This window comes from Lutra lutra, chromosome 14 (genome assembly GCF_902655055.1).
Source record: "Lutra lutra chromosome 14, mLutLut1.2, whole genome shotgun sequence".
Taxonomy (NCBI): domain Eukaryota; kingdom Metazoa; phylum Chordata; class Mammalia; order Carnivora; family Mustelidae; genus Lutra; species Lutra lutra.
In genome coordinates this window covers 59,162,348-59,175,790 of record NC_062291.1, presented here as the reverse complement: position 1 = coordinate 59,175,790, position 13,443 = coordinate 59,162,348, and the positions used below count along the sequence as shown (strand labels likewise).

At 37.3% G+C, this 13,443-nt stretch overlaps 1 protein-coding gene across 3 annotated transcripts in view; it reads left to right on the top strand.

Moving 5' to 3' along the window:
* The window catches only part of HPSE2 (heparanase 2 (inactive)), a 675,922-nt gene that overhangs the window by 445,308 nt on the left and 217,171 nt on the right, over window positions 1-13,443 (top strand). For 2 of the 3 annotated variants that reach the window (XM_047703040.1, XM_047703038.1), the window contains one exon: window positions 10,291-10,338. The exons of the other annotated variant lie outside the window; for it this stretch is intronic. In XM_047703040.1, coding sequence (XP_047558996.1) covers window positions 10,291-10,338 — 48 coding nt within the window. The remainder of the gene's footprint in view (window positions 1-10,290; window positions 10,339-13,443) is intronic. 3 annotated transcript variants of the gene reach the window in all.

Sequence of the window (13,443 nt, the reverse complement as noted above, 5' to 3'; positions counted from 1 at the left end):
TAAAATTCAATCTCCCTACCATGTCTACAAGGCTCTGCCGTGAATAATCTGACTGCTGCCTAGCTCTTCATTCTTATCTTCTTCAGTTTTTTCTTTTTCTCACTTCACTCATGCCTCATTGGCTTAGTATGTGCTAGGCTTCTCTTTACTTGGGGGCCTTCACATATGTTCTTCCTTCTAGAGTGTTCTCCCTGCTTGCCACATGGCTAGTTTCTCCTCATCTATCAGAGACCTTCCTTGAGTAATTGATCTAAGTAATTCTTTATCAACACACTCTGTTGGTTCTCTTTTTAGCATTTACCACAGTATAAAACTACATATTTATTGTATGTTTATTTGTTGGTTAAAGACTACAAACTCCGTGAGGGTGGAAAGTATGTCTGTTGTATTTACCAGTGTATAAGCAGTGCCGGCAATAAGTCTAATTCATAGCAGGTACTCAAATGTGTTGAATGAAGGAAAAATGGAAGTTATTCTAACATTCTACAGAGGTGCTAGTGGAATATTCTAACGTGAACCTGTGTTAGAACAGAAAGCTAGGGCCCTTAGCTCCCATGGCAGCCCAAAGAGCTGTGGAAAGTATTCTAATCTGGGCAATGAGGATAAAAGCAAAAGACAATTAGGCAGCAAAAAATGGCCTCCTCCATCACAACAGACCACATGATTTATGTTATATGCTCAATGGTCTACCAACCAGAAACAGATAAATTTCCTTTTTATATCCAGAATTTCTTTTTTTTATAAGCAAATTTATTTTATTTTATTATTATCAATATCATTATTTAGAGCAAAAGAATGTGCTTGTGGGAGCTGGGGGTGGGGGTTGGAGAGGAGGGGCAAAAAGGGAGAGAGATCTGAGCAGGCTTCACGCCCAGTGTGAAGCCTGACATAGGGCTCATTCTCAAAGCCCTGAGATCATGACCTGAACTAAAATCAAGAGTCAGACGCTGGGGCGCCTGGGTGGCTCAGTGGGTTAAGCCGCTGCCTTCGGCTCAGGTCATGATCTCAGGGTCCTGGGATCGAGTCCCACATCGGGCTCTCTGCTCGGCAAGAAGCCTGCTTCCCTCTCTCTCTCTCTCTCTCTCTCTCTCTCTGCCTTCCTCTCCGTCTACTTGTGATCTCTCTCTGTCAGATAAATAAATAAAATCTTTAAAAAAAAAAAAAAAAGTCAGACGCTTAACCAACTGAGCCACCCAGGTGCCCCAAACAAATTTATTTATTTATTTATCTTTTCAGTTTCTTAAATTTTAAATTCAATTAATTAACATATAATGTATTATTTGTTTCAGGGATACAGGTCTGTGATTCATCATTCTTATATCCAGAATTTCTGTCTTTAGTTGTGACTAATTCTTCTTCTAAGTGGAAGACTGATTTTTAGATTCCACTTGTACTTAAAGCATAGATAGAATGAAAGCTGTATGGGTGGATAAGGATGAAAGCTTCTCTATGTTCCTATTACTGGGCTCCCATTATGACTTTTATGGGCCGTAAGTATTTTTTACTTCATGAGTCTCTTCCTCCATAAAGACATTAAAACAACAACCTGTTTTCTATTACAGGATTGGGGGAAAAAATAGTGGGATGGTGAAGAGCATGCACTTTGCAACTAGATGAGATCCAGGACAGTGACTCACTAGGTCATCTTGAGAAATTGTTTAATGTCTGTAAAATTTATCTTTTCATCTGTCAAGTGGGACATTAAATTACCTATTTCTTAGGTTTATTGTAGAGTTAAATGAAATAAAGTGCTCAGCACAGTTCCTGGCATGGTTGACACATAAAAGAATATCAACCACTATTGTTAAGAAGAACAAGTATAATGGTGAGTGCTGTGAAATGTGTAAACCTGGCGATTCACAGACCTGTACCCCTGGGGATAAAAATATATGTTTATAAAAAATAAAATTAAAAAAAAAGAAGAAGAACAAGTATATTTCAAAGTTGAAAAGGCAGGTTTTTTCCCTTTTTTTGTTTGTTTGTTTTTGCACATAACTTTATGTAGCTTTGCAAGAAGTTTAGAGAATTGAGTGCATATAGGAACTAGAGATTAGCTACAATAACATGCCAGGATAATGAGCAGAATCACAGCTCTACCTCCTGTGTAGAAACCACCACATTCTCATTTGGAGTGGGAAAAATGCACAGCTGGGGACAATTTGGTGTACAGAGTAATTATTACAATGTTATTCCTAATAATTGTTCTGTTTTATTTCAACTGTGAAAGAGTTATATGACTTGACCAAACTATAGGAGGAGAGAACAGTTTATTTCTCTTAGTTCATAAGAAAAGAGTTTTCATCTCTGCCTCTAGAGAGGAAAGGCCCTCAGCAGCTGTTTAGTACTCATTAACAAGGAAGCATTGGCTACTGCAAGAGTCTGCTCCTTAGCTAAGCACTGGGTGAGTGACTAAAACTTTTAAACTTGCTTTCTTCCCGCCCCACCCGCCGACCCAGGAAAGGAATTCTTTACTGATTAGAGAAACAACCTAATTCTTTCCCCAAATCCACGGTCATCGATTATTCCCATTATGATGAAGATATTTCTCTCTTCCTCCAATGTCAGAGAAGACAGATGGGGTTAGAAAGAATATTGGAGGAGGCTGGAGTCCTGGGATATAGACTTAGATTTGACACAGATATTCTTCCTCACTTTCTTTTTTTTCCATTTATTTTCTCTTTTTTTTTTCTTCTACTTTCCCTTAGAACCCTACTCTCTCCTCCAAGAATGGCCTACCCTAACAGGCACTACTAAATCAAAATCTGTTGAAGGTGTGGCCCATGGTCCTCCTCCTGCATTAGAAGAACCTGGAGAGTTTCTTAAAAATGCAGCATGATTCTTAAGCTCCAGCCTAGACCCACCAAACCAGAATATGGTGAGATGAGACCTAGATTTTGGATTTTGAACAGGAACTCCAAGGAATTCTTTGCACATCAAAGCATAAGAACCACTGCCCTATAATATAGGCAGAACGGGTTTTATTTTTATTTTACAGATCAAGGAATGGAGATGCACAGATATTAAATTTTTACCAGAATCACATTTTTTCAGTGCCAATAGCATGCCAGGCAGTAGCCTCACTTCTTCATGCATGTTATCTTGTTAATCTTCACAAGGCCTTGAGAAGTAGGTGCTGTTCCCTCCATTTGAAATGGTTTAGAGAGATTAAACAAGGCACCCAAGGCCACATAGCTAATAAGCTGTGGAGCCAAGTCCTAAATCAGGTATCTTTCTGACTCCTAGGCCTGTGGTCTTTCTACTGTGTGGTGCTATTTTCTTGAATCTTTGTTTTTTAACAAAGCCACATGGTCTGGCATACTAGGAAAAATATATACAATCCTTTTCTACCTTACTTCCACTGTGTTCACGCTCCTAGACTCAGATTCATACCAAGGCTTGAGCTTTTGGAAAGTTTAGTTTTACATGTGAAATTTATCATGACATCTTGATGCATTTTTCCTCCTTCCCATCCGGCTCCACAGCCAGGGCAAATCATATCAGGTCAGTTAAACCCTTCTTTGCTTGAATCCAACTCTTTAGGACTTCCTTAGCAGCATTTTAGACTCTCAAGATATGTCTATAATAATATTCCCCTAACCAGCGCCTTCCAGCTCCAGCCATAGCCTTCCAATCTGTTTCAACATCATCTCTCATCATCCCCCACCCCCTGCCATTTGCCTTCATTTTAATCAAACAAACTTGTTTTGTCCTTTATGTATTATTACCTCCCATCTGCCTCCATTTTGTTCCAAACATTTTGTTATAGCCTCCCTCCTTTTAACTCCCCATTAGCAGTAAATAGGCTTCATCCTGGGGGCCAGTTCCAGGTAATAGTGTCTGGTACCCTGATTTGTAGGTCAATTCTAAGGTTAATGAGACAATATTGAGATCTATTACCAATATCTACCATGGGCTTCAAAAAAGAGGTCAGCACTACACACATCACTAATTTGCTATCTCTGCATAGTTAAAACAAGGGCTTTAGATTCAGAACTGGGTTTGAATTTCAGCTCTGCAACTTATAACCTGGGTGATCTTGAGCACAGTTTCTTTATCTATAAAATGAAAGTGATAATACAACCTTAGAGTGTTCTACATTATATAAACCACTTACCAAATGTCAATCAGTATACAGTATAAGCTAACTTATTCTTTTCTTTCTTCATTCAAGATTGCCCTTAAATTAAATCTCATGGATATAAATTTTATTGGCAAGAAAGATCGTTTGAAGAATCTCATCCATCTCAAATTCCATTATATTAAAAGCTCTGTAAATCTATCAAATTGACGGAATAATAAGGTAGAAGGAAAGCCTAAATAGAGAGCTGCACTAGCAATTAAAGTCAATGAACATATAGCCATGCTATTTATCAGCTTACTACCAATGTAGTATTATATATAAATAGGGGTGGGGAGAAAAAGGGAAGGAAAGGAGTGAAAGGAGAGGAAGGGAATGAGGGAAAAAGAAAGAAAGAGAGAGAGAGATTAATATATCATTTGTCCTATGCAGTACCTAGTACGTATAGCTCAATATAGAATTAGCCATGGAAGAGCAAGTGGCTTTGGACCAAATGGATGATGCCTGGTTTGCCATAACTCAAGATAAATAATTTCCTCACAGGTTTTTCCTAGGCTTTGTGTAGAATGGCTGTCACATCTTATTCATGCTAGTTACATAACCAAAGTTCTCTTTGTGGACAAGGGAAAAAAGATCAACTACCACTCTGTTATTAAAGGTTTTACTCATTTAGAAATCCAGTTCCTTGTGAAGGATTTATCCTCCTTCCTGGGAGCAAAATTCAGACTCCAGATTTTAGGGTTGCATTCTGTGGTCCAGAAGTAGAAATCAAACCCCAAAGACCATGAATAAAGATGTGCCTTATTATAAGAGAGAGCTGTGATATGCCCTGGGAGAGAAGGTTCAACAATATTTCAGATACGTCATATGTGCAGGTGGATAACAAAGGAAAGAAATTCTCCCAGATTTGGGATCTCTTGGGGGAGGAAAAGGAACTTACAATGAAAGGGGATATTTTGTTCTTTTCCATAGCAGCAGATTGTCTCCAATGGGAAAGATCCCCCAATACTGAGAGGTCTGCCTGGCACTGGCTAATTTCCTTTGATACAAGTCTCTGCCCTTTAACTCTCTTACCCTTCTTTGCATGACTGGATGTCAGCATCAGGGCAGACATCTTCTGTTCTCTGGGATAATCATCTGGGATTTCTGTCTTCATAATTCAGGTATGGAGACATCCAACCTTGGAAAACCAAGGTCTTGCCCTTTTTGTTATTCACATCCTGGGTCATCTTTTACTTGTACATTCATAGACCTAAATCTAGGGATTAGAATGGAAGTGGATGGCTGAAAATCCTTGGATAATACAAGACACTAAACGGAATTTCACTTTCCCAGAGGTATTTCACTCCTGACAGCACTAGTCTGTGTGCATGTTATTCCACCTTTAAAATTACTGTTGTGGAGCATTCTGCAGCTGTGTTGAAGTTACTCATTTATGTGGTTTGGGCCAGTTTCTGAGAAACAGACAGAATGAGAGAGCAGAAGAATCCATCAATGTTAGATTTGAACAAAGAAAATTATGATATTTTTGGACTTGTTGTCTTCCACATTGCCAATAGAGATATAAAAATAAAGGATAGAAATGATACAGATTACAGGGTAGTTATAGAGAGTCCTAATTTTCAGGGAAGGGGCGTGGGAATGGGGAGAATTCCCCCAAACTCATTGACTTAAAATGTCTCTTCCTTGGGGTGTTGTCTAATTGTTTTCCTTTATGTGTTATTTCTGTGGTTGTTTTCTCTTTCTCTGTATTAAAAAAAAAATCATGTCAAAGACTTCTGAAAACAGAACATTTGCTCATTTGAGATGAGTTCTTTACACTTCTCAAAAAACAAGGGTATCTTTGGTCATCTTGGTAGAATTTGGAAATGCATATTTTGTTTGACATTATTTGTGAATTAGATTTTTCCTCCTCAGAATAATTGTAGAAATGCTTCCATATGTTTGAAGTTGGTTTCCTCATTTTATTAAGAAGGAAAAAAGAAGAATGTAGTTTATAGCAATTTTCATGTGAATACATATTTAATAATGCTGTTTCCTCAAAGCTAAAGCAGCTTTTCTCCTGCTTCAATATGCTACCAAAGTTAAGAAGATAACAACATTTGTTTCAAAGTATTAAATTGTAATTGAGATATTTTTAATATAATGGAACTAAACTATATTTTACTATTTGATTTCTTATATGAAATAGAATTTTAGGTGAGGATCTGACTTTAATTTTTTTTCCCCAAATAGCCACAAATCACATAGCATCATTAAAGAAATGTTTCAGTTTTTCAAATACTAAATTCTTTTCCATGTAATAAATTCTTCTATATAACTTTTTAAAAAGTCTATTCCATAGATCTCCTTACCAATTCCTAATCTCTTTACTAGTTCCTAAGATCTCCTTTCTAATTCCTAGGAATGTTTTAATAATTGTGGGTTTTATGGTATATTTTAATATACGGTAGATCAAACAAATGTCCCTTCATTATTCCAATTTTAAAGAATATTCTTGGCTTCTTCTATGTGAATGTTAGAATGATTTTGTGAAGTTTCAAAAATATCTACTGGGATTTTTAAAATTAGAATTTCATTAAACCCATAAATTAGTTTAGGGAGAATAATTGATTTTCCTATCCAGGATCACAGTAAGTCTTTTTCCTTTATTCAATTGTAAAGTATTTCTCTGTGAACTATAACATTCTATATAAAGGTCCAGTCTATTTTATATTTAATTACAGATTTTATGCATTTTTTTTGAGGGATGTGGGATAGGTTAGGGCAGAGAAAACATTAAACTTACTCTAAATTTTCCTAACTCAGTTTCCCCATTCTTTTTATAATGCTACTTTTAATAATGGAAAGTTAGTTACGAAGTTAATCATCAACTTATAGCAGAACCAACTACCGAATACATATGAGGATCTCCAGATTATAATACCACAAAGAACCAATTTCTAACTTTTAAGACACCAAATTAGATGTGTTCTTAATTGCCTATCCAGAGCCTTATAGCCAAGCAGGGTGTTGATGATTTTTTTCCCTCCTTATTTTCTTGTAAATGCATAGCTGTTATCATCAGTGACTATTTACTTCAAGTTCTTTAAGGCATATTCAAGAGGATTGGAATACATTCAGCGATATCAGCATCAAAAGTCTGTTCCTGGGTTGCCCATCTTGGGCAATGGCATTACTACAATTAAAACTTTGGGCTCCTCTCTTTTGTTTCCTGCCCAACTAGGCTCACCCATCCAGTCCTCTTGAGTACTCCACCAGTGTTACTCAATGGATCTCTTTTCATTCTCACATTTCCAAGCATCCCCTCTCTCTGAAGTCATCTCCTATCAGTTTGTCCACACGAGTACATTTCACATTTACCCAGCCAGAGTCATCTTCCTGACACTCAAATCTAATTCCCCTCATTTGTTTAAACACAGGATAAACCCAAAAAATATACATGAAAAGAGCCAGCTGTATTTTGCAATGTTATGTTGGGTACTAGTTATACAAAGATAAATAGGAGCTGGACTTATACCTAGTTATTAAGGGATAAAGGCCAGACTTGGTAGCATCACAGCCTAGCAACTAGTGACCGGAACAGATTGAGTTCCTGCCATTCCCTTACCTGTCTCTTGACATCAGCCAAGAAGGACTCCTGAGAATACATTCACCTTGACTCTACCTTGTTTTGCCTGTTCTTCATGGCAAAAATCGTACTCTTCTTTCAATGCCAAATTCAATGTCATCTGCGATGTGAAGCTTTCCTCAATGTTTCTCTCACTTCTAACACCATACAGGGTAGAGCTAACTGCTTCCTTGACAGCTGTCCCTCAGCAGTTAGTTTGTCTTCTGATAGAAACTCTGATCGCCGATTGTCTCCAGTTCTGTCTTCTGGCATTATGGTTTTTATCTTGTAGCAGAAGCCCTGGGTCAGTCTCCTTTGATACCCCTCCTATTCTCTTACAAGTAGGCACTATAATTCTCAAGTCTGAGAGGAAGCCATAAGCAAAGGAGGTGCTCAGGTTTTGTTTTTTCTTTTTTCTTTTCTTTTTTCGGATAAATTGTTAGTATTTTCTCAAGGCAAAAGTTCAACTTATTTTTTGCACTTCTGAGTCTCTTTTGTACTTCTGAGTCTCAGTGAAAGCAGCTTGGAGGCAGCATAGAATCCTGGAAGGAGGGTTGGGTTTGGAGTCAGAGAACCTGGGTTTAGTCCAAACTAACTCTATGAATTTGAGAAAGTCATAGAACCTCCAGGAAGCATAGCCTCCTCAAGTATAAATTAGGAATATTTACTACCTACCAGGTTGTTTTGAGGACTATGTGAAGTTATACATATAAGAAGCTGAAAAGCATTTTATAATGATAAAGCACTATAAATGTCAGTGTAATTTTTATTATGGTTATTTTATATGTAAATGAAGACAGTGTTACATAAAATATTTCCATTTTGGAAATACTCCAGCTGGTATTTATTGCTTTGCCTGGTCTTGCCCTGCTTCCCCAGGAGTGCTACTAGAAGGGGTGACCTGACTCCATAAAAATGACTGTTTGGGATGTCTAGAGCCACTACTTCTCTAGCCAGTAGGGAAGTTAGTAATCTGCATAATGGAATCAATAATATCCACCCTACTAAGCAAAATAGCTTTGAGAATTATAAGAAATAACACATGAATGACTGGTACTAAGTAGGTACTCAACATGTGTTATATTCCCTCCAATCTCCATTTACGTTTTAGTCTTGCCCATCAAACCAGTTCCATTCCTGATCACCCTTATGTTCCATTTCCTGTATTCTTGCTCCTGGAGAAAAGAAGGCAAGACCATATAGATAAGAACCAACCTGCCTCTTCTTCCTCATCTCCTTCTTCTCCTATCTTCCATGTCCTCCTTTTCTTCTTTGTTCTCTTCTCCTGTTCTTTCTTCTATCCCACCCCCATTTCCCTCCTCTTGTTCCTCTTCATCTTTTTTATAAAATTCACTCCAATGTTAAGCAGCAGTCCTGGCACCCTCTCTCACTTCCAATCCTGCAAAAACTAGGTATTCTTCCACATCTTGGCAAAACAGAGCCTCTGTTTGGGCAACACATAGCAACCCCTTTGCCATGTGTCTGCCTGCAAGATTATGCTGGGATGGGGTAGGATAGGACCTTCTTGACAAAACACTGTCTCCCTTCCTAATGGAAGAGTTCTTTGGTTATGAAATACTGATGGAAGATTCTGTCTGTAGAAAAGTTCCCTTCCAGGGTCTCAGGGTTGGAAGGAAAATCTTAATGAACAGAAATACTCCTTTTGATTTCCTGTGTCTGGATGGTAACTCTTTCAAATAGTAACAATAGCCATGACAGCACTATGGCCTCAGAACTTGTGGATGGGGAAAATGGAGGTTAGTAGATAATTGAGTTATTCACAGACTTGAAATTTATGATACTTGGCAGCATCTGTGGGCCCTTAGATCCTTCCTCCCAGCTCTTTGGTTCTGGCAGAACCTCCAGGAGCACAGGAGGCTGGGAAATTAGTAGCAAGGCTTTGCTGTGTGTTTTGAAAGGAAACAGGTGTGGTTTCTCTTTTGAGCTGAACAAATGTTAGGTGACACTCCATAGCTGCTTCAGAAATAGATTTCTCTATGTTATATGTAAGTGATGAATCACTAAATTCTATTCCTAAAACTAATATTACACTATATGTTAACTAACTAGAATTTAAATAAAACTCAAAACTTTAAAAAAAAGATTTCTCTGTGTGGTGCTCAGGTTTCTACACTCAGGTATGGCAGCCCATCACTGGAGTATATTTGAAAGTGCTTTATGCTTATATAACTAAATTGGGTTTTCCTGAGCTCTTTTCAGAAGGAAAGGCCTGACGTTTTCAAAGGCTCTATTGAGTTGCCATCCTTGGGAAATGTTATAGTTTATTTGTTTCCTAGCAGATTTCAGAATCCTTAGAGAATAAGAAATGAGAGAGAGAAGTTTTGAGCACGGGGAAAGCGACGTGGGAACCATCAGGCATGGGCTTGGGAAGACAGAGAGAGACAGCATGCTGTACTGGGGTCTTGATTTCCAGATGGTAAAGGATGTGTGAAGAGCTGAAAGTATCCTTACTTTAACCTTCTGTATAGTTTAACTTCCAGTAGCTCTGGATAGACCTTAATTGTGGCTGTGGACTCTTAGCCCAAGGACTGGCCTAATCTATGCCTCAGCTTATTTTATTTGTTCTTTCTGTTCTGTACAGATTCATGAAGGTGGCAGGAAGCACGGTGGATGCAGTTACCTGGCAACAGTAGGTATTCACCATTTTTTGCTCTTACTTATTATAGCTTTGGTGAAATGAAAGATAATTAGCTGTTATGAACTTTATAGCTGACATCTAATAAGCTACCCTTTATCCTCCAAGAGAAAAAGTCAAAACTAATTCCAAAACTGTTCTTGTGATGCATACTATCTCACGGTATGAGATATCATACTATCTCATAGTAATATGATTTTGTTTTGTTGTTTAAAAAAAACCCAAAAACAAACAAAAAAACCCAAAACACAAAAACAATGAAAGCTCAGCTATTATATATACTTTCAAATTAATCTGTCATTGGTGAACAGGTAATGGGAATGTGAGCATGCCATCATTTACCCATAAGCTTTTCCTTGGGAATAAATTTCCTTAAGAGAGTAAATAGTTTTAATTACTCAATATATCACGTTAAAATAACAATACTTTATTATAGCAATGGCAGTGGTCCTAATTAATGCCAAGAGTGTAACTAATATGAAACAATTAAAAAAAAAAAGAATATGAAGGCAATGAAGCAGCCTCAAGAGAAGACAAACCTCAGTATTCCAAGAAGCTTATAGTGGCAAAGGCTTTTTACCCTATGGTAGCTTGATTTATAAAGATCATTATCTGACATATAAGTTGATTTTCTTTAAGTTTCCTTATGATATTGGTGCTGGAATTTCAGCATCTCACAATGTCTCACCAATTTTTTAACCAGAATCCTGCCCTTTCTTCTTTTTTTTTTTTATTATATTCAGTTACCCCTTGTATAATACATCATTAGTTTTTGATGTAGTGTTCAATGATTCATTAGTTACATATAATACCCAGTGCTCATCACAACATGTGCCCTCCTCAATACCCATCACCCTGTTACCCCCTCCCCATCCCTGAAACCCTCAGTTTGTTTCCTATGGTCTTTAGTCTCTCATGGTTCTTCCCCCTCTCTGATTTCTCTCCCTTCAGATTTCCCTCCTTTCCATTATGGTCCTCTATGCTATGGCTTATGTTCCACATAGGAGTGAAGAAGTCTACACCACAGCATCTTCTAAGTCCTCTTTTATCTAATGTGGTTCTCACAGTTCAGACATGTGCTTCTATTCTGGGCCCTTGAAACTGTCAACTATGACCACCTCACTTAGTAAATCTAACCCTGCCTTCCCAGCACAGTTACTTCTCTTCTCTATCCTCCATTTTAAGTGGGTCACAGAATTCCTTAGGATTCGTAACAGTTGAGAAGGAAGCAAGAGCAGTGAGTGAAACCTTTATTAACTATCCCAAAAGGATTTTTGATTGTTGGCAATCAATAACTTCAGTCATAATGGAAAATATTTTATTATGCATTTATACTTATTTTCTGTAAGCATCATTTTAAATGTTTCCAGGAATTCTTATCCTTCCTCCTTCAGTTTGTTTTGTGAGTCATAGATGAGTAGATCTAAAGATCTTGTCATTCCCATTCTTAAAACCCCCTAGTGCCTTCCCTTTGTACTTAAACTATACTCTGGACTATAAGGAAGGTACTTAGTGTTGCCTCTGCTACTGTATGATTATTTCTAGTGCTACCCTGACCTAATTCATCCTGTCCCAATACACTAGTGGTCTTTCACTGTTTAGAAGGTTCACATGCATGTCTGCCTCAGGATCTTTGTAAGTGCTTTTGTCTCTGCCTAGAATGCTATTATCCTCATTTTTTGTGTGGCTAGTTCCTTCTCATCTCTAAAAGCTCAACTTTCATGTTATCTCCTTTGAGAGGGCTTCCCGGATGATCCTATCTAACACAGACCCCCTTTAATTCTCTTTCTTAGCTCTTTTCTTTCCATGCTACCTTACATAACTTATAATTACTTTACCAAACTTATAATTATTTTTTTCTCTTAACTTGTCTTTGTAATTTGTGTGTTTTTCTCTTCCACCAGAATGGCACTTAGTTCAATAAGTACTTATTTAGGCAATTGTTTACGGAGCCTTTACTATGGGGGAAAATGACAACAATGATGAAAACTGTGCAGGAAATGTTGCAAACCTTTTATGCCTTACTGTGTCTGATTCTCACAACAACCAAATGAGTTTGGAACTAGTTTTATCTCTTGCATAACTTAAAGGAAGTTGTAGAAACTCCAAACATTGCACAGAAACTGGTAGATTTGGGACTTAGAGTTGAGTGTGTCTCACTCCAAGGGCTATTCTCTTAACTGTTACTACTTTAATAATAAGACAATGATTTTTTGCTGAAAATATTACATTCTACTAGAGCAATTCAAATCCTCTTCAGTGTCTTTCATCAAAAACTATCTTGATAATGTAGCATAAAGGCTGAAGCTTGAAGAATTCATACTGTTTGTAAGGAGAAATAAAGAGATCAGTGTATGAAAATTATTGGGTAAGAATGTAAGACATGCTTAGTTATTGTGACTGACAAGGAGGGATCAGAAAAAGTTTTTCTTCCATATTCAAACTCTCTCCATAACACAAATGGAATGAAGTGAGCCCAGTCTTTTTTTATAATGGAGAAATAAGACTTTTATAAATATATTTTATTAGTTATTTTTAAAATATTGGCCACCTCTCAAGATAAATGTCATGTGTTTACAACTACTATAAAAATACCCCTTAAAGCGCGCAAGGGATTGTATTTCTTTTGGCTCCAGGACCAGCACTCATTTGGGGACAACCAGTAGCACCTGGAATCTACCATTTATCCCTTCCACCCACAGTTTTCAATCAAGACTTGGAGTAGTGATGGAACAATTCCAGGAGATCCTGGCCAGGAGTCCAGGAGGATTTAGTGAAAATTAAAGCCAAATACCATGTTTCCCTAACCCTAAGAAATGCTGAGGTGAACTACTTAATGTAAAGAAATCAAGAGTCAAAGTCAGAAAAAAAAAAAAAAAGAAAAGAACACTGAATTTGTCAGTAAATATCTATATATAGGTCACCAAAAGAATCAATTCAGTACTGGAGTACTGAACTTGGAACTTGAACAAGAACTCTGAGTTTGAAGTAAAAAATAAAGATGTCTATATAGTTGGACTATTTTGATTTGAAATTCATGCTCTTGGGTTTTGAGGACCAAGATACATGACTTAATGATTGGTCCTTCCCAATCCATGC